Below are 26183 nucleotides of genomic sequence, written 5' to 3' on the forward strand. Positions count from 1 at the left end.
CCGATCGGATATTATTGTTTTGGACAGCTGAATTTGCCCACTTGCCACTTGGGCTTATTTTCAGTACTTTCATCAAAATTTTCTAACGATATTTACAGTAAAAAAGTCCTTTTAAACATATTCAATCAAATTCTTAACGATTATTAAATAAATAACGATGCTAGTGAGCGAAAACAACACGAGAAAATACTGGGAGCAGTCGACAATGTTGGGTTCAGACTTGCGCCTTCGGGCTTGAAACAAAGAACCCTTTATCATTATGGATTTCGTGTTTGATTGGGATAACGAAGGGGATAGATTTTCATTTGATGACAGCGATCGGTTTGACGAAGACTCCTTGTGTTCGTGGATAAGCGAGCCGGAAAGTCTTTGTCAGAATTGGAGAGGTTGGAAAAGGCAAAATGGGGGTCAACAACCGTCCAGTATAACTAAGCCGCAGGGTGAGTAAATGTGGCTTTAGAAAGCCATCCAGGCGGCTTAAACAATGCATTACAGTCATTGATGAGAAATACAGCACTTTTGATGCTGTCCTATGGCAGGAGTCAATGTTACATTCCATATGTCCATGGGTCTACTTTAATTCTTTCTGTAAACACTATTGATATTTTCATTCCCTTACAGGCCTTCATTAACATTCCCTTAATATTTTGTACAAAATGTATGTCTCCTAAAACTATGTTAAACGCTGCAGTCAAAGTGCAATAGCGACTTCAATATGATGACAAAGTCTTCAAGTCTCAGTTCAAATGTCTTGAAATCTTTAGAAATACATTGAAATTTTTCTGTTTCCAGGTCTTCTTTTCTCTAAAGCTGCAATTGATTCAGAGTTTCTTTTATACAATTGTATGTAGTTTTTTTTATTGGTAATTTGGAACAAATAGTTCCAATTCATTATAACTTTTAAATGTCTTCCCCACATATATATCACACTGTTCCATTTTAAGACTATTTATTAACTGAGAAAAACTGACTATTTAAATATTTATGAAACTTCTGAGAAGTAAGAAATTTATTCAACTAATTTCTATAATTTCCACATATATTGCACGTTTCATTCCTGATTCGATGACATTTTATTATAAAACCAGAAGTGGGTACAGGTAGCCCACGAATGCTAATTTGGCTACTCGTCCCCTCATGCAGGGTCGCTCAGATACTGCTAAATTAATATTACTTCAATTTTAATGTACTCTTTATTTGAGTGTTTCTTTTCATAAGCAATTGACAAGCATCCTCTTCAAGGCAGTCAAAACAGGCAAAACATTGTCAGTCTATATACATGTACCAATAATTTCTTTTTTTTTTTACATTCAATCTTTACTTTGTGCTAATATTTCATAGAACAATTTACAACACAACCACTTAAACAATAAAGTGAATAATACCAAACTGCTATATCTTTGCACATTTACCTAATGTATACAAAATTATGAAAAAAATAGTCATATATCCATCCCCCCTCATTCTACACAAATTTCACTTCCAATTTTAATTAAAATCAACTTTGAAAATATTTTGAGATTTCTTATCAATTTTTCCTAATAAATTTTAACCTTAATAGTCATCAAATATAAGCAATAATCATGATAATAGTCTTGTTCTCTTGTTGAAAAATGACAATATACTAATAGATTCAGTCAAACCAATATATAAAGGCCACCCTAACAACTATAGAAAATTTAAACTGACCTATTAAGAGAGGTGACCTTTCAATTGAGGTTCAAAATGCAAAAGTATAATATCACTACAGGAGGACAAGGAGAATTATAGGAACAGGAACAGTAAAAAATGATTTCTAAATGACCTTATTTGCTATGCTAAACAGTGTTTTTGTTTGATATTTTCTTTGTATCGATCTGATGAGTTGAGCCTTTTTCTTGTTCTTATGTTGTGCTATTACACCACTGTCCCATGTTAGGGGTAGGGTTGACTGTCAATATAGAAGGCAGTGATAGAACCAGTCTGATGTCTTTCAAAATTTACTTTCATTTAAGACTAAATTTATATACAAATGCTCTGAAAAAGAATTTCAAATTTAAAAATAATTTTATGATGTAATTTTCCCAGCATAGTATTTTTTAGTCCTCTTAAGTTTTAACTTTTACTGACTTGACGCAGTTTAACACAGAAATGCCCTTTCCACACACAATATTTAGTTATTGGTAATCTATATAACTTTTTTTTTATCTAGGGACTATTCAGATATTCTTAGATAAAGATTTTAGTACATTTAATTGATCGATATCATATAATACTCTACTGTAGATACAATATTTTTTTCACTTTTTCAGGAACAAAAACAAACATTAAGCATTATAAAATGAACAGTAGTAAAGGTCAATCATAACACATTCATAATACTGTAAATTCAGAAATTATTGCGTGCATTTATTATTGCGATTTTGTCATTTTGGACTAAAATGCGATTTAAATTTTTGCGATATTGAGAAAAAGCCTGTTTCATTCATATAAAAAATTTCAAAATGCAAGTTTAAAATTATTGCGATTATAACCCTGTCGCATTTTTCACAATTATAAAAACATCGCAATAATTTCTGAATTTACAGTATTAGATTCATTATTATCTTACATAACTTTCAAAGTATTTTCTAATTAGTGCAGCCTAAGAATATTTACAAAATCTGTACATAAATGCCATAAATCTGAATGTATCAATACAAATAATAATCTAATATAAAAAATGCCATAAATCTGAATGTATCAATACAAATAATAATCTAATATAAAAAACGTATACACATAAAAATTTGAACACTATATATAGCTATACAGGTTTGAGGAAAGATAATTTTTGTAAATTAGAAAAATTTCATCATATTATAACCATTGTCAAAGTTTACCAGAGTTATCTCCCATTATGGTGTAGATTTCTCATACGGAACACTTTTTAACATTTATTTCAGGTGTATTACATTAAAAAAATTTGTCATATTTTTATTATTTGAATAGCATATTTCTTTTAATAAAAGCTTCACAACTGTGGGATTTTAACTATTACTTGAAGTGAAGACAACCCCTTATTTATGAAAGGAGAAATAACTACATTTTTCTGTAATTTAAACTCACTAAGAGTTATTTCCCTTTCTAGACAGGTACCTTCTTGGAAAATAATGAATCAACTTTTGAACTTTAATTATTTTAATAACCGTGTAGACCTTAAATAAACAAACAGATACAATTTGGATTTCAGGTCTTAGACCAATAATTTCACCAATCGACCTCATGTCAACAGGCAAAACTTAAATAATTAACAATTAAAGGAACTCAAAATTTTTGATTTCGTTATATGCAGTGGCGGATCCAGAACTTTTTATAAGGTGGGGCCTGCTCCAATCTTGCTTCAGTGATTCCCTATAATCAACCAAATTTTTCCCACAAAAGGGGGGGTGGGGGGCCGGGATATGAATATTGTCAACAACTCTACAAACAGTCTATTTACTTTCATTTTGATCTCTCAAATTTTTGCTAAGATTCTCTGGAATTCCAAAATTCCATCAACAGAATCAGATGTACATTTGTAGCTTCTTTTGTTTAATTTTTGAAAAATAATCTAAAAGGCAAACACCCTGATTTCTTTAAATAAAATTAAAACAAATGATGGCTCCAGAAGTGTAAACATGTGTACAGTAAAATATGATATGTACAGAAAAAAGTTTTTTTCAAAAAACATAAAGTTGAAAGACTACAGATAAAACATCATGATAGCAGTACAGTGATGTCAATATCAATATGAAAATTGTTAACAAATGAAAGAGCTATTTTTTTTAGATTGATTTTATTTCATTTTTGCATATTCCTAAGAAATATCAAACAAACAGACAGAAATTTTACATATGATATTATGAAAGGATTTAAATCAAGATTCATTTTGAACTGATGTATAAATTTTTGTATAAATGTATGCATTGAAATTTATAAGCATCTTCTTTTTTTAATGTAGAAGGGAAAATAGCATCGTTGGTAGAACTAGCTGCTCAAGCTGTGGCCTGTCACATACCATTTGAAGTTGTAGAACATTTTCCACAGCCCATTCCAGATGAAGTACAGCTTAGGATTGCATTTTGGAGTTTTCCAGAAAATGAAGAAGATATCAGGTACAATAAATCAGATTTAAATTACCAATAATTCACAGAACATCTGCCTACCTTTCTCTTAATGTCCTGAAGGAATTGAAGATTTTAGTTACATATAACTTCTTAAAGAATTTCCTGAAGAAAATTTTATAAAAATTGAATTAACCTGCAATTCCTGAATTCTAGCTGTTGATTACACAGCAGGGATTATTCAGGGGTCGCACTTGGCTTCACAAATGTAAATACAACTGTGTTTTTATGTTCCTTCTGGCGCAGATAAAGTATTATCTCTCATCATTTGAAACATTTGTGACTTGAATCAATGCTTACACATGCACAGGCCCTAAAGTGATTCACAGCAATTGTTAAGGATCACCAATCCTTCACCTTTCATCTGATACCTTAATTACTAAAATATATTCTACATAGTTTATTGTCTCGCCTTGACGGAGTCAAAAAGTGAGACATAGGTATGCTGTTTCCGGTGGCGGGGGCGTCAACAATGTATTAGTTTTTGATTAGGTCTAGTTTATGGTGAACCACTAGTGGTAGGTCAATTATATTTGGTATGCAGTTGTATTAGCATTGGCACATCTCATTTCCATGGAGATTATTTGGCCCTGTCCCCTCGGTCATGGTCTATTGACTTTGAAACTTTTGAAATGGGGAATGTGTCAAAGAGACAACAACCCGACCATAGAACAGACAACAGCAGAAGGTCACCAACAGGTCTTCAATGCAGCGAGAAATTCCCGCACCCGGAGGCGTCCTTCAGCTGGCCCCTAAACAAATATATATACTAGTTCAGTGATAATGAACGCCATACTAAACTCCAAATTGTACACAAGAAACTAAAATTAAAAATAATACAAGACTGACAAAGGCTAGAGGCTCCTGACTTGGGACAGGCGCAAAAATGCAGCGGGGTTAAACATGTTTATGAGATCTCAACCCTCCCCCTACACCTCTAGCCAATGTAGAAAAGTAAACGCACAACAACACGCACATTAAAACTCAGTTCAAGAGAAGTCCGAGTCTGATGTCAGAAGATGTAACCAAAGAAAATAAACAAAATGACAATACTACATAAATAACAACAGACTACTAGCAGTTAACTGACATGCCAGCTCCCGACTTCAATTAAACTGATTGAAAGATTATGTCTTCATCATATGAATATCAGGCACAATCCTTCCCGTTAGGGGTTTAGTATCAAACCATCATAACATATATGAGAAGAACATAACCCGTGTCATGCCAACAACTGGTTTTTAAATACATGTGTTTAGTGCCGATGCAAAGACCCTATAAGTGAATCAATATTAACGCCAAAATATGCAATCTTTAATGACCTGACAACAGTATCGTAACTATATCCCTTCTTAATAAGTCTATTTAAAGGTTTTGTTAGCTTCAGAGGTGAATACTTACATTTTTGTGCTTTATAAAGAATATTTCCATAAAAAATTGGATGTGAAATACCTGAACGTATAAGAAGTCTGCATGTTGAGCTATATTTACGAATGATGTCCTTATACCGATGATAAAATTTAGTAAATGTTTTGACTAGTTTGTGATATCGAAAACCCTGGTGTAATAATTTTTCAGTAATACATAAATTTCTCTCGTTAAAATCTAAAACATTGTTACATACACGAGCGAATCGTACAAGTTGAGATATATAAACACCGTAAGATGGTGACAAGGGAACGTCACCATCTAAAAATGGATAATTAACGATAGGAAATGAAAAATCATCTCTTTTATCATATATTTTAGTATTAAGCTTTCCGTTAATGATATAGATATCAAGATCGAGGAAAGGGCAGTGGTCATTGTTGGTATTAGCTTTATTTAAAGTAAGTTCAACAGGATAAATTTCTTTAGTATACATACTGAAGTCGTCATTATTGAGAGCCAAAATATCATCCAAATATCTAAAAGTATTATTAAATTTGTGTATCAGATGTTGTTTCGATGGGTCTTTGCTGATTTTTGTCATAAATTGTAACTCATAGCAATACAAAAAAAGGTCCGCAATAAGTGGTGCACAGTTAGTCCCCATTGGAATTCCGATAACCTGACGATATACGGAATCTCCAAAGCGAACAAAAATGTTATCTAGTAAAAATTCAAGGGCATATATAGTATCAAAGCATGTCCAATTGACATAGTTTTTTTGTTTATTGCTACTAAAAAATGACCTTAAAGAGTTGGAACATATATATTCACATTCTGACTTTTTAAATGCCCATTTAATTAGGTGTGTGAATTTTTTCTTAATGAGAATGTGAGGCAATGTGGTATATAGGGTAGAGATGCTTACTTTACATGTATTAGTTTGTGATTAGGTCAGTTTAAGGGGAACCATTAGTGGTAGGTCAGTGATAATTGGTATGCAGTTATATAAGCATAAGCATATCTCATTTCCATGGAGAATAATTGGTCCTTACCTCCTCAGTCATGGTCTATTGACTTTGAAACTTTTGCTTATTTTTACATGTATTAGTTTGTGATTAGGTCAGTTTAAGGGGAACCATTAGTGGTAGGTCAATGATAATTGGTATGCAGTTATATAAGCATAAGCACATCTCATTTCCATGGAGAATAATTGGTCCTTACCTCCTCAGTCATGGTCTATTGACTTTGAAACTTTTGCTTATTTTTACATGTATTAGTTTGTGATTAGGTCAGTTTAAGATGAACCACTAATGTTAAGTGGTTGATAGTTGGTATGCAGTCTCGTTTCCATGGAGATTATATAGCCCCACCCCCTTATCATGGTTCATTGACTTTGAAACTTTTACATAGTTTACAAGTTAATGTTTGTGTTTAGGTTTGTTTAAAGGGAATGACTTATAATAAGTCAATGGTATTTGGTATACAGTTGTATTAGCATTAGCTCATTTCCGTGGAGATTGTTTAGCTCTGTACTTTCAGTCATGGTTTATTGACTTTGAATATTTGCATAACTTACATGTTAAAAAGTATTGCTATTTTAATTTCAACATTTGCATTATCAAAATAACAAAAAGGCGAGACATATCTCTGTGTTAACAGTTTATATTTACACCTATGCGAAGGAACTATTTTGTTTTGAATATGTACTACTTTCTAGTATGTTCTTTTTTGACTGGGCCTGATTTGATGGTGTTACATCTTACAAGGTCTATTCAAATTATTTTTGCAAAGAATTCCGCTCAAGCCGGTGCAAGGGGCCATCTTAAACTTGCAGTGAGGTGAGAGTTTTTTTGGTCTGTGTTGAAGGCCTCACTGTGACTTTAAGATGAGGAACAGCAATAAAAGTGCTGTTCCATTGCTTTTTTGTGTTTTTTTTTGCTGTGAATGTATTGTTTTTGTGTCATAGATGGATACCCTATATCTTTTGTTTTTCTGTTGATATAACACATACTTTTTATGAATTTGAATTTATGTCAAAAAGCACCTAAACAGTCAGCTTATTTAAAAATATTAGGAAAATGACAATGCAAGGACTTTGTAAAACTGTTCAATAAAGGTTGGTAAATTCAACCTTTTTGGCGTGCACATCATCATGTACAGTAATTTAAAAAGTCAATCAAGTTTTGAAATAAAACAAAAGTGTTGATACATAATTTTATATTTACCAAATGCTCATTTAGGCCTGGAAAAACCAACCAACTCTAAGTTTTTAGAGATTACCTTGATTTTTTATGCCCCTGCCGTAGCGGAGGGGGCATAAAGTTTAACCCTTGTCCATCTGTACATCTGTCTGTCTGTACATACGTACGTCCCGAAATTGGTTTTCGTTCTCTAACTTTAGTTTGTTTCAACCAAAGGTTATGAAACTTATACACAATGCTAATTACCACAAAACACAGATCAAGTTTGAATTTGGGTGGCGTCACTTTTACCTTTCTAGAGTTATGCCCCTTTACAAATGGAAAAATTGCTGAATTTTTCATTTCATTCTCTTACTTAAGGTTGCCTCAACCAATTGTTATGAATCTTATACGCAATGCTTATTACCACAAAACACAGATCGAGTTTGAATTTTGGTGGCATCACTTTTACCGTTTTTGAGTGATGCCCTTTACAAATGAAAAAAATGCTGAATTTTTTTTGCGTTTCTGTTCTCTAACTTAAGTTTGCCTCAACCAAATGTTATGAATCTTATACACAATGCTTTTTACCACAAAACATAGATCGAGTTTGAATTTTGGGGGCGTCACTTTTACTGCTATAGAGTTATGCCCCTTTACAAATGGAAAAATTGCTGAATTTTTTCGTTTCCGTTTCTTACTTACATTTGCCTCAACCAAATGTTATGAAACTTATACACAAAGCTTATTACCACAAAACTCAGATCAAGTACGAATTTGGGTAGCGTTACTTTTACGGTTCTTGAGTTATGTCCCTTTATAATGTTATATGCAAGCTGGGGCATCATCTGTGTCCCATGGACACATTCCCCATTTATTTCACTAATAATTAGACAAATTATATTTTAATTGACATTGTTCTTGACTGCAATGTTCTTTTTGTTCAACCTGCTAGTTTAATGCTGAAAATTGTCAACAAGTATATTGTGTGAAACCCAGTAAAAAGATATCTGACTGACAAATGGATGCTAACTGGAAATATATAGGTCAATACAATACCTGATATAATTCCTTATCTAGATAAGGCTATTTCAGATTTTGTGGATCAAACAAAACAAAAACAAAAGTTTTACCAACCGTATTACAATTTTGACCAAATAATGCTCTTGTGCACTACCTATTTTGTTTTTCTGTCTGAATAATTTTTGGTTTTCCCATAATAAACCATATTTTTTGCAAAGGGAAAGGGGCTCTGCTCGCTCAACTTCTTAGTTATAAATACACTGCTTACCTAGATTTGTCAATTTGTAGGAAAGTATGTAAAATTTCATTTCTTACAAGTGTTTGTACAGACTAGATCTTTATTTTGTAATGTCAATATGTTTACAATACAAATTTATACAGAATGATTTTTTTAGATTATATTCCTGTCTAGCAAATGGCAGTGCTGATGAATTCCAGAAAGGAGAACATTTATATAAAACCAAGTCAGTTAAAGATGCCCTTCAAATAGGTAATATTTCTTAAACTTAAAAGGAAAAAAGAATTACCAGTGTACAAAATAGTGTGTCAGTTATTAGTATTCTTTAAGCTACCAGCTATAGAGTAATAGAGAGTGTTTATTACTAGTGATTTTGAGTTCTGTTTGCAATAGGGTGTGTCTATTGCCAGTGTTCTTGACCGCAGTGTGCTATAAATAGTTTGTCAGCTAGATGTGGTATTGAGCTTCCAGTCTGCAATAGAGTATCAGTTAGCAGTTCTCTTGGGCTTATGTGCAATATACTTTGTTTTCAGATGCTAATATATTTTGTTTCTTTATACAATGTATAAACTTTCAATTAGCTATTAGAAATAAAACAATGGTTTATTTTTGCATGTTTCTGTTACCATTTTCAATACTCTCAAGAACTAATATCATTGATTTATGACTGTTAAATGCAGGGTTTTAACAAAAAATTGGCATTCAATCCAATCAAGGAAACAAAATGGGGATCACAGTCAAGAAATTTGATTACAATGCATGAAAATGTTGACTTTGTACTTTGGTATGGGTTCCCTTAACTGACAGTGCATTCTTTGAAGTGTGGAATGTCAGTGGACTTACATTTGTGCTATATTTTTTAACACACTTACACTGATAAGGGAGTTTTTCTTAATATATTAATAGTAATTGACAACAATTTTCAGGTTTCCATTTGAGTGCAACATTAACTCCACCAGCAGTTATGGCTCAGAATAAAGGAAGTTTTCAAGTAGCTGTTGTCTTTGATAGGAGAAGAATATCATCTTGCACATGTACATGTAATGGAGCGTCTTGGTGTTCACATGTGGTAGCGTTATGTTTGTACAGAATTCATCAGGTGTGTATTTTACTGAAAATAAAACGAAGAAAAGATATTGAGCACATGTTTAAATGTGTTATAAATACCATGTTTAGAAACAAAACAAAAAAAGATTTTGGTTAAAATGTAGGCCATTGACTTTAATCTTAGGTCCCTGAATTTTTTCTGTTTATTATCTTTTTGATATTTTTCAAACAATATTGATTTATCCAATCAAAGGATTATACAGGCTGCTTGGAGCCTCTAGTGATACTCTTTTGTACTAAAAAAAATTGAATTTCCCAAAACCTAAAAAAGTAACAGATTAAGGACAGTGGCAACCTTTTAAAGTATGTTAGACAGAATTAAGTGGCTACAGATTCTGCACCTTCTGATGGCATCGCAAATTAAGATTGACCAGCATGGAGTATAAAATAAATGCATTGTATTTTGATTAAACCTATTGTAATTTTACATTTTATAGGCAAATGCTGTAACACTAAGGGCACCTGTTTCTGAGTCTTTATCAAGATTACAGAGAGATCAGTTGCAAAAGTTTGCGCAATATCTTATTAGTGAATTACCACAACAGGTTTGTATTGTAAGATATTTGTATCATATAGAAAAAAATAATGATAATGATATTAATGAAAAGATATACTTTATGCTTGACATCAGTATACTTCAACTTTCAGATTCATGTGAAGATAATTTTGAAGTTTTGAAGATGAATTCTGAATTTTAGATCTTTTTCAAAAGGGTCAAATTGAATTTCATTAGTAAAAATGTGTGCTGAAAACACTTTTTATACCTTTCTACAGTAGTAACAGACGAATAATTATTTGTGTTTCTGTTCAACATTGTGTTGAAAACCAAAAAGACAATGTAAATATGAAAAGTAACTGACAGGGTCCAGCTGTGGTGACACTTAGGTATCACTTCTGTTATCATTGTCTGTGTCACATTTTGTTAATCCCCAACTCCATGAAACCAGCTCAACATCAAACAAACTTGCAAAGATTCTTGTACAGAATACAAAGTAGTACAACTGCTACTTTTATTTTGATACATGCATTACTGTTTTTTTAAGTTTCCTGTGCCAAGCTTTGGCAATTTCTGCTTATATAATTTGGAGACAGCAGTAGATGTATATCTTGCTTTGAAGACTCGCACATTTTCTTAACCAGGATAACAGACAACCAGTAGCTCCCCTTACATTTAAAATTCACTTTGAAAAAAATTACCTGATGAACATATTTCACAGAAAAGAACTTTTTTATTTGTAAGATGTGTATAATAAGACTGATAAATATGGAATCATATTTTACAGATACTGCCAACAGCTCAGAGACTTCTTGATGAACTATTATCTTCTCAGAAAGCTGCCATCAACACAGTCAGAGGGGCACCAGGTAAGGAATATAGATTACAGATAAGATTTTATTTATTTATGAGCATTTTGCTGTGAATCACAAACATTTGTTCCGTTTCATTTCTAATATGAATAATATGTATTGACAGAGTTTATTGTTTTTCCAGTATTTTGTAAAACAGCCAATGCAGATTTTGCCCCTTTAATCAACAAATTTTTAAACAGAAATGTGTAATTTCTAGAGGATTAGTTTCATTTGCACTATTCCACTGAAAACAGCATTTCAACAATTATGAATAACACATGAAACTTTATTTAAACAGATCCTACAGCAGGACCATCAGCCAATGAACAGACATCCTGGTGTCTTGATGAAGCAACACTTCATGAAAATGTCAAGAAGACTCTTGTCAAATTCTGTGTTCCATCACCAATGGTGTTCAGGTACTGTTCGAAATATTATAAATTCTGATATTTTGTTATAGTGAAAAAAATTATCTTATTTCATATTATGTTTTTTTTAAACTTGCATATTTATTCTAGTGATGCACTAGTTATTATAACATTGTTTGTGATTTTGGATCTTCCATTTTTTACAATTAAATCACACTTTAGCTGTGCTACATGATTGAATTTATGCTTTGCCTACAGATATCAAACAGAAATTAATAAATATACTCCTAAATAATTTGGAATACAGTTGTTTCAGAGTGACACTGACCTGTGCCATAAGGTGAAGGTCACACAACCCATATTTCACATTTCACTGGCTTTGTGAAAGTTTTTAAGCTTCATTTCTTCCATCAAGTTTTATGTCTTTATTTAGTTGCCTTCATACTTATAATTTGGTGTAAGGTTGCATCTAGGAAAGTATAACAGCCTACCACAAAAAAATAATTCATTCTGACCTTCAATTTTCATGCAATTGACAGAGTTTAACGTTCAAGTTCTGTTCTCAGATATTTAGTGACCTACAATTATTTATCATAGTATAAAGATCGGCTAAGGCAGTATAGCATCCAACTGCAAAAAGGTGGGTTACTCTGACTTACCTCTACTTTTCAATTACTTATATTAAGTTTTTTTTCCATGGTTAATTATTTAGTTAAAAAATTATTTCTGTTCCATTTTTATATGCATTTAAAGTGTTAATTCTGGATCATGATTACTTGTTAATCTATTTTAGTGATGTCAATTATCTGTCTGCCACTGCTCCTCCTGCTGCAGCAGAATGGCAGAGTTTATTAAGACCATTACGTGGAAGGGAACCAGAAGGAATGTGGAATCTGTTATCCATTGTCAGGGAAATGTTCAGAAGAAATGATACTAATGCCATTCCTCTTCTAGAAATAATAACTGATGAAGTCTTACAATGTGAACAGGTATGAGAAAAGAAATTAGTTTTATTGTCGAGCCTGCGACTTTTGTCGCAGAAAGCTCGACATAGGGATAGTGATGAGGCGGCGGCTGCGGCAGCGTTAGCTAACTTCTTAAAAGCTTTATATTTTAGAAGGTGGAAGACCTGGATGCTTCATACTTTGTATATGGATGCCTCATGTTACGAAGTTTCTGTCAGTCACATGTCCAATGTCCTTGACCTCATTTTCATGGTTCAGTGACTACTTGAAAAAAAAGTTAACATTTTTTGTAATGTTAAATTCTCTCTTATTATAAGTAGTAGGATAACTATATTTGGTATGTGCATACATTGCAAGGTCCTCATGCCCATCAGACAGTTTTCACTTGACCTCGACCTCATTTCATGGATCAGTGAACAAGGTTAAGTTTTCGTGGTCAAGTCCATATCTCAGATACTATAAGCAATAGGTCAAGTATATTCGGTGTATGGAAGGACTGTAAGGTGTACATGTCCAACTGGCAGGTGTCATCTAACCTTGACCTCATTTTCATGGTTCAGTGGTTATAGTTAAGTTTTTGTGTTTTGGTCTGTTTTTCTTATACTGTATGCAATAGGTCTACTATATTTGGTGTATGGAATGATTGTAAGGTGTACATGTCTGGCTGGCAGGTGTCATTTGACCTTGACCTCATTTTCATGGTTCAGTGGTCAAAGTTAAGATTTTGAGTTTTGGTCTTTTTTTCTAATACTATATGGAATAGGTCAACTATATTTGGTGTATGGAAATATTTTATGATCTATATGTCAGTCGCGCAGGTTTTATTTGACCTTGACCTCATTTTCCTAGTTCATTGCTCAGTGTTAAGTTTTTATACGACCGCAAAAAAATTTTTGTGGTCGTATATTGGTATGACGTTGGCGTCGTCGTCGTTGTCGTCGTCGTCGTCCGAAGACACATTGGTTTTCGCACTCTAACTTTAGTTTAAGTAAATGGATCTCTATGAAATTTTACCACAAGGTTCAATACCACAAAAGGAAGGTTGGGATTGATTTTGGGGGTTATGGTACCAACAGTAAAGGAATTAGGGGCCAAAAAGGGGCCAAAAATAAGCATTTTTGTAACTTCCAGACATAACTTGTGTGTTAGTGTATGGATCTCTCTGACATTGTACCACAAGGTTCCATATCACAAAAGGAATGCTGGGATTGATTTTGGGGGTAATTGCCTCAAAATTTTAGGAATTAGGGGCCAAAAAAGGGGCAAAAAACAAGCATTTTTCTAGTTTCATGACAATAACTTGTGTGTAAGTGTATGGATCTTTCTGAAATTGTACTACAAGGTTCCATATCACAAAGGGAAAGCTGGAATAGAGTTTGGGGGTAATTGCCGAAACGTTTAGGAATTGGGGGCCAAAAAGGGGCCAAAAATAAGCATTTTTCTAGTTTCCAGACAATAACTTGTGTTCAAGTGTATGGATCTCTCTGAAATTGTACTGCAAGGTACCATACCACAAAGGGAAGGCTGGCATTGATGATGGGGGTAATTGCCTCAATATTTTAGGAATTAGGGGCCAAAAAGGGGCAAAAAACAAGCATTTTTCTAGTTTCAGGGCAATAACTTGTGTGTAAGTGTATGGATCTTTCTGAAATTGTACTACAAGGTTCCATATCACAAAGGGAAAGCTGGGTTTGAGTTTGGGGGTAATTGCCCCAAACGTTTAGGAATTTGGGGCCAAAAATAAGCATTTTTCTAGTTTCCAGACAATAACTTGTGTTCAAGTGTATGGATCTCTCTTAAATTGTACTGCAAGGTACCATACCACAAAGGGAAGGTGAGGATTAAGTTTGGGGGTGATGAATCATAAGGGGGTTCAAAAAATTTGGGGGGGGGGGGATTTTTTTTTTTTCCTTTTTTTTTTCTTTTAAAATTTATCATTTTAAGTTGGTTATTTCTGATTTATATTTAAAAGCAAATAATAATGATATGGTAGGAGATACACACCAAACAGGATGTGTAAATTATTATATAATAAGTATTGTGCAATAGCAAGAAATTTTCAATTGCACAGTATTGCACAATAGCAAGAAATCTTCAATTGCACAGTATTGCGCAATAGCAAGAAATCTTCAATTGCATAATATTGCGCAATAGCAAGAAATATCCAATAGCACAATATTGCGCAATAGCAAGAAATTGTCAATTGTACAGTATTGCGCAATAGCAAGAAATATTTAATTGCACAGTATTGTGCAAAAGAAGATACTTCGTATAAATTGCTTATTTCTTGACCAATTTCAATGGGGTTTTATTCTTGAATTCTTGGGGTTCTTTAATATGCTGAATCTAACCGTGTATTTAGTTTTTGGAAAATGACGCTATCAGCGGCATGTTTCCGATACCATTGACCAGAACTAACGGAAGTTGATTATGCCTCCGCCTACCGCACTCGGTTTCATATTTAACCAGTTTACATACGTTATTTTATTTACCAAAAAGATATCTTGAACTGTCCATATGTTTTTTGTTATTAAATGGTATTTGGAGCTATCCCTTTGTTATATTTTTCATATTTATTCGAGCTTTGACTTTTATGCACATGTCTTACAATCGTAAACAATCGGTATGTATACATGATAAATAGATCCGTTTTGTTATGGTGTTGGACTTTTTACCCTCCAATGATCAGCAATCGCTAGACAAAATAGTTCTAAATATTGTCAGCCTTTCATGCCATTTCAACTTTACAATCATTAAAAAAGTTATAATCGGAATCATTTTGATATTCATTGGATAGAAACTGGTCTTTATCCAGATTTACGAAGATTTTAATAATCGGAAATTAGTAATACGGTTATACCCACGCGGTGCGTATGAATCTTTGTTTACAAAGTTATAGCAGCAGAGTCTGTAACTGTATCATTATTAATTAACTACACTGTTATTGTACTTAATATGATGAAAACTGCATATGCAATATAAGATGTCAACTCGGCCAATACAGATTTTTTTTCCGTATTGGCCGAGTTCTGATCCGGCCAAAACAGGATTTCGGAACGTCTCTAGTTTTTAGATCGTAAGTCACGATAAAACTCAAACTGAAAGTAAACAGTTGTTTGTACGACGCAGTTTTTATTTACTCACCATAAACAAGCTGAAACGTTCAGTATGGCATATATGTTATGTTAAAGACGGTCCCATTCATTTGAAAAGCATTTTGAAAGTAGACGATGGAATTATTTCAGGTTTGGGGAACGAGTAAATTATCACAAAGTTCATTTCTTGACGACCTCATAATTTCATCAAGTCGATGGTACAAATCGATTTTTACTGTTTACTTTCGCTTCTCATGTTTTGTAAACGGTCTTTTATTTTTAAACTCGAACCAGGCATATGCATTCTGTAATTGCGCAAATCTTCGTTCTTTGGTCAATTGGCTGTTGGATAGTTGTATCAATTTCAACTCTTACATTATTTTTTTTTTTAAATATATTTGCATTACACATGCAATGGCAGTACCTTTCCAATTACTATTTATGTGTTGTGTCTAAATTAAAGTTGTAACACTTTATAGTGACTGGAAAGGGTAGAAAAATTCATCAGATGAGAAAAGGTTGAAGATACATGGAAACGGCACCAAATCATTAGATATTGCATCTTATAAAAAGAAACTGAGATTTGGATAGTTCCACTTCAAGGTAAAAATGTTTATCTCTTGTGAAATGAAATAAAAAAATATTGTAACACTGCAGTTAATTAATAAAGATACTATTACATGTATTTCTGTATTGGCCTTATTGTTGGTCCTCGGCCAGCAGTATTGGCCTTCGGCTTCGCCTCAGACCAATACACCAAGACATGGACCAATAACAAGGACAATACAGAAATACTTACGCAATAATATTATAGAATGACAGTATGGTTCAATAGCGGGAATCAGCCCCTCAACTACTTTTTACATAAATATTAACTTCTGGCTTCAACTCCTTGTTCGTTTTGTCTGGAGATCTTGTAGTAGTTCCAGTTAGGCAAGCATTTTAGAGACGTATCCCGTCCATCCTCTCTTGACTTGTAATTTCTGGTGATAGATTTTGCCGCTTGACGTTGTATCCTTTCAAGCTTGTTTTTTTTTTGTTACCGTGTAGGGGTCCCATACTATGGCTCCATATTAAATTGTAAGATCCATTCCTAAAGGTCTAGATCATTGTTCTAATCTGACACAAATTTCAATAACTGGAATGCTACCCAAGTTGAATATATGGTGACCTACTAGAACAGCATTATCACTATTGAAATTGTGTTTAATACCATGATTGTTCAATGTCATTAACTTAAATGGAGACAGACATTTGGCCTGAAAGGTGGTGTGGGAGTGCAAAATCAAAAACTAACTGACTATGATATATGGTTAAAGAATGAATATCAATTACATGGGTCAACATGGTCAAGGGCAGAGTTGTTATGAAATAACAATATGGCAGAGAAGTAGTTTCAAGTTTCATATAAAGCGACCTGACTGACATGAAATAAAAAATCAAAGGAGTATCCCTATTTGTCTAATCTTCAAGGTGAAATAAAACTAGTAAAACAATATTATACTATTGTCTAAATCTACAGAAATATAATTTGCTTCAAGTAACAGAAATAATTAGGTCACTAGTAACTTATTTAATGAGTATGTGGGGTATAAGAGCTTGATAACAACAGGCTCTTCATAATCATTTGGTTTGAAAAGGATGCTAGTAGTCTATATTCTTGATTTAGAAAAATGTAATTGTAAGACAAAAATCACATTACTTAGAATACTTTAGATCATTCAGGTAGTCTTTATTTATATGTACAAAAGAACAGCCAGTAGTCATTGGATATTGTAGATCATTCAAATAGTCTTGACCTATTTATTAGTACAAAAGAACAGCCAGTAGTCATTGGATATTGTAGATCATTCTGGTAGTCTTGACCTATTTATTTATAGAAAAAAACAGCCAGTAGTCATTGGATACTGTAGATCATTCAGGTAGTCTTGACCTATACATTTGTACTAAAAAAACAGCCAGTTGTCATCTTCACATAACACACACATATACGAATATCAATTATATGCTTACGAGACATGTTGGAATGTTAAACTAATTACGGTATGTGAAAATCAAGACTTGCATAAAAAATATCACAATATTAGAGACAGTGGCGTCATTTTTCCTCAGAGCTTTCAGCTCTTTGATTGGATTTTGGGCCCCGTTTTTAAATTGGTCCACATTGAGGTCCAAAGCGTCCAAAATTAAACTTTGTTTGATTTCATCAAAAATTGAATTATTTGGGTTCTTTGATATGCCGAATCTAAAGATGTATTTAGATTTTTGATTATGGGCCCAGTTTTCAAGTTGGTCCAAATCGGGGTCCAAAATTAAACTTTGTTTGATTTCAACAAAAATTGAATATATGGGGTTCTTTGATATGCTGAATCTAACCATGTATTTAGATTTTTGATTTTTGGGCCCCGTTATCAACTTTGTCCACATTGAGGTCAAAAGGGTCCAAAATTAAACTTTGTTAAACCGTGTATTTAGATTCTTAATTTTTGGTTTGTTTTCAAATTGGTCTACATTAAGGTCCAAAGGGTCCGAAATAAAACTTAGTTTGATTTTAACAAAAATTGAATTCTTAGGGTTCTTTGATATGCTGAATCTAAAGATGTATTTAGATTTTTGATTATGGGCCCAGTTTTCAAGTTGGTCCAAATCGGGGTCCAAAATTAAACTTTGTTTGATTTCAACAAAAATTGAATATATGGGGTTCTTTGATATGCTGAATCTAACCATGTATTTAGATTTTTGATTTTTGGGCCCCGTTATCAACTTTGTCCACATTGAGGTCAAAAGGGTCCAAAATTAAACTTTGTTTGATTTCATCAAAAATTGAATTCTTGGAGTTCTTTGATATGCTGAATCTAACCATGTATTTAGATTTTGGATATTAGACCATAATAGGTGAATGTCCAATTTAAAATTTTTAAGTTCTTAGACCACATTCATTCTGTGTCAGAAACCTATGCTGTGTCAAATATTTAATCACAATCCAAATGCAAAGCTGTATCAAGCTTGAATGTTGTGTCCATACTTGCCCCAACTGTTCAGGGTTCGACCTCTGCGGTCGTATCAAGCTGCGCCCTGCGTAGCATTTTATTGTGTTTTGGTCTGTTTTTCTTAAACTATAAGCAATAGGTCAACTATATTTGTTGTATGGAAGAATTGTTAGCTGTACATGCCTGCCTGGCATGGTTCATCTAACCTTGACCTCATTTTCATAGTTCATTGGTCAATGTTTAGTTTTCTTGGTTAATGTTAAGTTTATGTGACAGTTGTAATAAAGCTTTATATTTAGGACTATCAACATAATATCAGTGATTAGTAAAGAAGGCGAGACATTTCAGCGTGTGCACTCTTGTGTTCTAATGTTTAGATTATTTAGCTTATATGTGATGTTTGTAGATGTTAAAAATAACATCCTTATAAGGGATATCTTGATATTAGGCAAAGCTTTGTAAGAAGTTTTGCATACTGAGAGAAATGGATAACAACACCTATCTTTAAGAATGGATAATGAACTCCTTACCAACAGAGTTTTCATCTCTCTCTCTCTTGTTTTTGGGGAACACATATGTCTTCCTGCAGACTGTTATTTTGAGAACTGTGTTAACAATCTGACTCCCCTTAGTGGTCTGAAACAAAAGAGAGTATTTTTATATGACATCTTTAACATTTTATTCTGAATACACATGCATTATTTGCTACTGAATGTTTAACACACACCAATTAATCTACAAGAAAATTGATTGTTTATTTATTTTGTTTCAGATCCTGATTTGGTGGTTTACAACAAAAACATCTCCAAACAGCAATAATTCTAGGGGGAATGGAACTAATGGAGCCAATGCAACACAGCATGCTGCATCTAGTCTTTGTGACGAAATTGTCACATTATGGCGGCTTGCTGCTTTAAATCCAAAATTGTCACCAATACAACGTGATGACCTTTGTACAAAGTTCAAAGAATGGCACATATCAACAGTAGAAAAAGTTAAATCAGCCAGAGGTTCAAATGTTAGTGGTGGGGCAAATAATTTGAAGAAAAATGACTTTGATATATTTGTTGGTTTCAGACCTGGCATTGAGGCCTGTGGTCTGACCTGGGATGACTATAGAATTCCAGGTGTCACATACTCAGAAAATGAGAGTTTTAATCTTCATTATAGATTTAACAAATGTCATGACAGTGAAAAGAAGCGATCTCGTATACAACCTGTTACAGTGTGTTCAGAAAACTTAATCAGTACTGATAATAACACTACGCTTGCTCAAGCTCACAACATATTACAGGATCATCATTCAAGCAGCTTTCCTAGTCGACAAAATTCTAGTCCAAGAGATTCTGTAACAAATGACGGAGCAATAAGTTCTGGTTCAGAGGGTTTCTGTGAACCAGAGAGGAGTAGCTCATTATTTAGAGGAGATTCAGATTCTGGCTCTGAAATGAAAGAAGTTAATTCTCGTAGCAATTCATATGAAGAACAAGATATGCATAATTATGTAAATCATCCCTTAGTTTCCAATGGATTTAGTATTCCACCACCTAACAGTAGATTTAATCCTGATATATACGTAAACAGTCCAAATGATTTAGAAATAGGATCTTTTCCAATATCGGAGTCAGTAACTGTGAAAGCTGAAGGTTCTTCTGAATCTCAGCAGTCTGGTGATGAAGGACAAGTGTTTTTACCAGGCAGTTCTGCTGATAAAAAAGTCATTGAAGGGGAATCTGAAGTTTCTCAGGGTTTAACAGAAGAAAATGTTCAGGATGTAAGATAATTAAGTGATTTATTACATGTTACTTATTATTTACTCAGAATTTCTGTAGTATTTTATTACACGGATGGAAAATATGTGAAATATATTGCCTATAATGGCTTGTCTTATTTATGATAGAGAAACATTTCATAGAATTTGTACTTCTCTGCTGGTTTTTTTAAGCAACATTACAATTTAATTACCATTTGGAATCATGGCTATCTATGGGGTACTATTTCTTTAAAATCAAAATTAACTAAAAATAAAAATCTTAGTTAAATTGTTTTTGTAAACATCCTGTCACTGTGTTAATAGTACATGCTGTCTTAGAAACATGATTTTATGAAGTTGACACATTGTACATAATGAAAAAGCAAACAATTTTTTATTTTTGTTTAACATTTTTGACAAACTAAAATACTGTACACACAATTGATGCTCACAAAATTTATAATAGTTATTATTATTTCAGAAAATTAAAAATTTTCATAATTGAGTATATAATAAAAAAAAATTTTGCAGACTTTGTTTGCCAGAGCAGAAGCATTACATGCACATGGTCATACAAGGGAGGCTTGTAGACTGGCTCAAAGGCTTGCTGAAGAATTATTGACAAATCCACCAGATCTCTTAGCTGAAACTGCAAATCTTCCTTTAGTGAAAGGTATGGTAAAATTTTACACTATTAAATTCCTAAGGATTTAATTTTTTTATTTACCTTTCACCATTTTGTTGCTGTCTGGAAAGTATATCTGTTTCTTCTAGAAACCCCTTAAAATTTGAATGCAAAGTTACTTATATCAAAACCTTAGATGATTTTATCAGTACATTTGAAATGGTGAACTATTCCTATTCTTTGGGAGAGGGGCTAAGGGTTATCCATAATTACTTGTGTCCTTTGGATAACAGTTCATTTCTCATCACTTCCTTTCAAATTTAGATAAAGGATTGCATATACTAAACCATGGATAAGTTTGCTGTTCGGTGTGAGCCAAGGCTCCGTGTTGAAGACCGTACTTTGACCTATAATGGTTTACTTTTACAAATTGTGACTTGGATGGAGAGTTGTCTCATTGGCACTCATACCACATCTTCTTATATCTATATAAGTTATATTAAAAAGGGAAATACTAAATTGAGGGGGAAAAGGGGGTGGAGGACATGTACAGTGCCATATACTTATTCCTATAAACTTCAAATTTTGTCTTTCATTCCTTAAGTTAACTTTAATTTTGTCAGATTTTTTCTTTAGTGAAAGATGCAAGCTTGTTACTACAGATTTATCCTTAAGTCAATAATATCATTGTTAAATATATCTTTTCGTCAAATTACATTTACTGCTCAAAGCTATAAAATATTCCTTTAGTTTAAGGTACAGCTGTTTGCTTTGAATACTTTTCGTTTAGGTAGAGGCACAGTTTGTATTTGACACACTTCTGTAAACTTAATAGTTAAATATTATAAATTTATTACAGGTAAAAAGAAGAAGGCTCTCACAAATATAAGTTTATTAGCCAGTTCAACATTATCTAAGGCTGCATTCTTATGTAGTGTCCTGACTGAAGAGCTAGAATGTTACCATTTAGCATTCAAAGTTGGAATATTTGGACTTGAAATGCCAAGACCACCAGCATCTTGTAAATCACTTGAGGTATTGATTCATGAATGGTTATTATAAGTTAATATTATCAAGTATTAAATATTATGATCTTTTTGCAAGTACATTTAGACATGTAATGTTATACTTTGTTAAAGGAAAAGGTATTTTAAGAGCTACTATCTGGCATCTGAAATTTCAAAAATAGTAAAATTCTTCAATCCTTTCAAAATTTATGTTATTTCTATTGATAAATGAACATTTGTGTGCCACTATGACATCATAAAAATGTTGACATTGATATATATTTGATTAAAAAATGTCAATTTTACACATTGTTTTTGGCAAAATTAGATATGATCCAAGGCCTTAACCAAAAAGATGTTTTAACCACATAACATTCTTTCTATAAGTCACGTGGCAGTAAAATATCTTTTAGGGTAAGCGATTTTGGCAGATTTGCATTAAAAGCAAGAAGTATGAAGCTGTAAAGCAAATATGTAAGACACAATTCAAAACTATGAATATATATATTGGACAGACTTATGTTTGTGAACAGTGGATGGATGGTATTTGATAGATTTATAATAACTTTTGATTTTCGAATTCAAATGGCCTTAAACAGTATGTACAGTTCTTTTCAGAAATGTTGGCTGTTAACACACTGTTAACACACTTTATTTAAATCAGAATAATATTTGTCACATTTATACAGTTGGTAAAAACTGAAAACTTCATTTTTTCTCAGTGACAAAGAGACAAACATGATTTATATGTAGTCTTTTTAAAAGATGTTATATTGTTATTTACTTTCAATGTACAAAGGTAGTACTAACTTACACGATTTTATTAGTATGACCAATGAGATAGTCTGACCAATTGTGAGGCCTAAAAGAAAATATTCTTTGTTTCCAGAAATCTAACCTACTAAGAAAAATTGTCAAATTAAGAAAGAAAATTATTTATTTACATCTATTTTTCATGTAAACTGAGCAGTTACAGCCTTGTTGAGATTGTCCACATTTGCTATATATTGACTTCTAAACAATTAAATGAAAGGTCTTAAATAGATAATTTTGGTAATATTTTGTACACATTATTTTTTTAATGGAACATAATTTTGAAAAACAGAACCTGCATATATAGCAAAATGTTATATAATACAAAGGTATCAATATTTTAGTTTTGAAGAGAAATTTACAGTCCATTGGAAAAAGAAAAGTCTTAACCAAGTACAGAATTATGGAAACCATGGATTAATGAAATATTTCTTTTCTATGAAAGAAGAGTCAATAAATTTGTTCACATTTATTTTCTCTTGTAGGTAAAATTAGCTTATCAAGAATCAGAGCTGATTGGTCTTCTGAAGAAGATTCCATTAGGACCTGCAGAATTAAATGCACTTAGAGAAAGGGCAGAACAACTTCGTGATGGAACTCTCAAATCAAGAGGAGATGCTTTACTACCCCTTACTCTTGCCAGTTTTATCTTTGACTCGCTATGTTTACCTGGTAAGATATTTGACTAACTATATTTATCCAGTGATAATTATGAGTAATATAGTGGGTGTCACAAGGGAAGCAGGAACTGCATACCCTTCCAGAGCATCTTAGTTCACTCTTAAGTTTTTAGTTGGGTTCATGTTGCTGAATATTTAGTCTGTTCTGCTGTGTCTTGCAGACTTTTCTTTGAAATTTGATTTTCTGTATTATCTGTACTATTGACATGGTTTTTGATTAGTCTTTTGATATCTTGTTATTTTGTTTGTAAATGTTAAATAGGTCTGGAATTTTTTTAAGTGGTGAAATTTAGCAGTTTATTCTACTTTTTTGTTATTGTTGAAAACTACTCCAGTATATTCAGCTGTCATTAAAATGTAAATTATAGACTTTATAATTAAAAAGTTGACTCTATAGTCATAATTGAATGCAGAATTACAAGGTATGCTTATTGCTACTCTTAGTGATTTATCTGACTGATTTTGTATTATATATGTTAGAATTCCTTTTGACAAACAGTGTAATGAAATTTTACTGTGATTGTTAGGATTATAGAAAACCTGGGTGTAGAAATTTTCAATAATTTTAATGCTTTTCCATACATATTTTTATCAATACATTTGTTAAGATTTGTACTTATATATTTAGTTTTATGTTTGATCATGGACAATTAACAATGGATACTTATTTTTGACAGTATTCCCAGTTGGTAGTACCAATAGTCGTCCACCAAGTAGGTCAGTTCAAGTCACGACCAGGCTTCCAGGAGATGAGAAGTTAGGATTTGAAGGTGCTGTTGCTGCATTAGGTAAGATTGATGATAAACTTTGTTATCATTATTTTTATGTCATATTTGAAAATGTGTTCACCATAATAGTTAAAATCAGATGAAGTTTTTATTGAAAATTTGCAGTGAAATTGCAGAAAATTATTAGCTGAAAACTTACCTTTACAATACATTAAAACTTATCTGCAATATAAACAAATGATTTATTAAAATCTTTTCACAGGTATGAAAGCAAATGTATCTGAAGCTGAACACCCATTGTTATGTGAAAGTACAAGAAGACAAAGGGGAGAACTAGCTATAGCTATGCTTGTTCAGTATAAAGATGACATGTCCAAATTAAGCAAGGTAAGAGTAATAAGACAGTTTAACTGCTGGCTATGCCTGGTCTATCTCATACATATTAAAACCTCTCAATGCTAGAACCAAAAGAAATGAGAACTGTAATAGCTATACAATGATCTATAGTCTTTTACATCCTTGCCCTTTTGATCTCTGGTAAATAGTTTTCTCATTGGCAATCCACATCTTATATTTATATTGGTCTGGCAGTATTTACAACATGAAAATTCACAACAATAATTATGCAAACAATTTTATTTTGGTTTCAACATAATTTTTTGTGAAGTTAATGAGAGTTCAGTTTCAATTGTAATCTGTATTTTCAGAAATGAATTTATTCCATTTTTTGCCTCCTCTGAATTTCATATGTTTTTCTCAGTTATTCTATTTAAGGACTGCTGTAATAAAAAAATTAACAGAAATAGAATACAAATATTAGGTATGATGTGCTCACCTTACATGTTTTATATATTTAAAAAAAAAAAATCACATTAGTTTTAATTTAAAGTTAGTTAAGTTCATGGTGAATAATAACCCAATGATTACTAGATGTCAGAAAGGATATTAGTAGATTGGAAATTTCTAAATGTTCTCTTTATATAACCATCACAATTCCTTTTCACAGATAATGGAGAAGTTACTAGACAAAGAAGTACACCAGTCCTTTAAGGCCCCAAGTTTAGTTGATTTACTTGGCAGCAGATCTCCTTGTTCTCAGCCTGCAGTTCCTCTTCCATCACCAGCTGCCACCACAACAAATCCTGTATCACCATATCATCAGATGCCCAGTGGTTCATCAACATCTCCTGGGGATAGGAATAGGATTGACCATCCTCCACGCCATGAAGAACCACTTGCTAGACATCCAAACCCTCCTGTTGTAGGTGTTGGAGCAAGGCCTAAAATTACATATCCTAGAAGGTGTAACAGGTAATTAACGAACATAATGAGAAGCGTAAATATTTTGAAATATTTATAAAATTATTTTATTAATGGTGAAACACATAAAATTGAAAAGAATGCACTCAATATGGAAAGTATGATTAAGCATAAGTATGCAGATACATTAAAATTTTCTCTCAATTTTCTCAGCATTTTTTTAGTCATAACGTCTTGATATATGGCATCAAGCTTTATCTTAAAATGCCATACTGAGTGACACCTTTTTAGTTCCTTTGATTTTTTATTTCCTGTTTTACAAAAATGAATATCTTTTATTCATGTACATTTTTATAAAATTTTTGTCACATTTAGACAACATTTATTGGAGGTAAAACTTTTTAGCAAAAGCTCAAAGTACATATTGTTAGATATACTGTATTTGATCATTTTTGCAAGCTTTTCTAAAGCTACCAGCTAATTCTGTCAAGTTTATATCATACATG

General features: G+C 32.5%; 1 protein-coding gene across 1 annotated transcript in view; it reads left to right on the forward strand.

Annotated features, from left to right (window-relative positions):
* LOC127709782 (zinc finger SWIM domain-containing protein 8-like) overlaps positions 1-26183 on the forward strand; it is a 40320-nt gene continuing 14137 nt past the window's right edge. Inside the window, exons 1-15 of the mRNA XM_052215421.1 lie at positions 1-440; positions 3962-4115; positions 9094-9188; positions 9863-10035; positions 10481-10588; positions 11327-11408; positions 11692-11812; positions 12555-12750; positions 19584-20585; positions 21096-21237; positions 22049-22224; positions 23495-23681; positions 24367-24477; positions 24680-24804; positions 25424-25728. Coding sequence (XP_052071381.1) covers positions 260-440; positions 3962-4115; positions 9094-9188; positions 9863-10035; positions 10481-10588; positions 11327-11408; positions 11692-11812; positions 12555-12750; positions 19584-20585; positions 21096-21237; positions 22049-22224; positions 23495-23681; positions 24367-24477; positions 24680-24804; positions 25424-25728 — 3158 coding nt within the window. The 5' untranslated portion in view covers positions 1-259. The remainder of the gene's footprint in view (positions 441-3961; positions 4116-9093; positions 9189-9862; positions 10036-10480; positions 10589-11326; positions 11409-11691; positions 11813-12554; positions 12751-19583; positions 20586-21095; positions 21238-22048; positions 22225-23494; positions 23682-24366; positions 24478-24679; positions 24805-25423; positions 25729-26183) is intronic.

This window comes from Mytilus californianus, unplaced genomic scaffold, assembly GCF_021869535.1.
Source record: "Mytilus californianus isolate M0D057914Y unplaced genomic scaffold, xbMytCali1.0.p SCAF_7, whole genome shotgun sequence".
Classification (NCBI taxonomy): domain Eukaryota; kingdom Metazoa; phylum Mollusca; class Bivalvia; order Mytilida; family Mytilidae; genus Mytilus; species Mytilus californianus.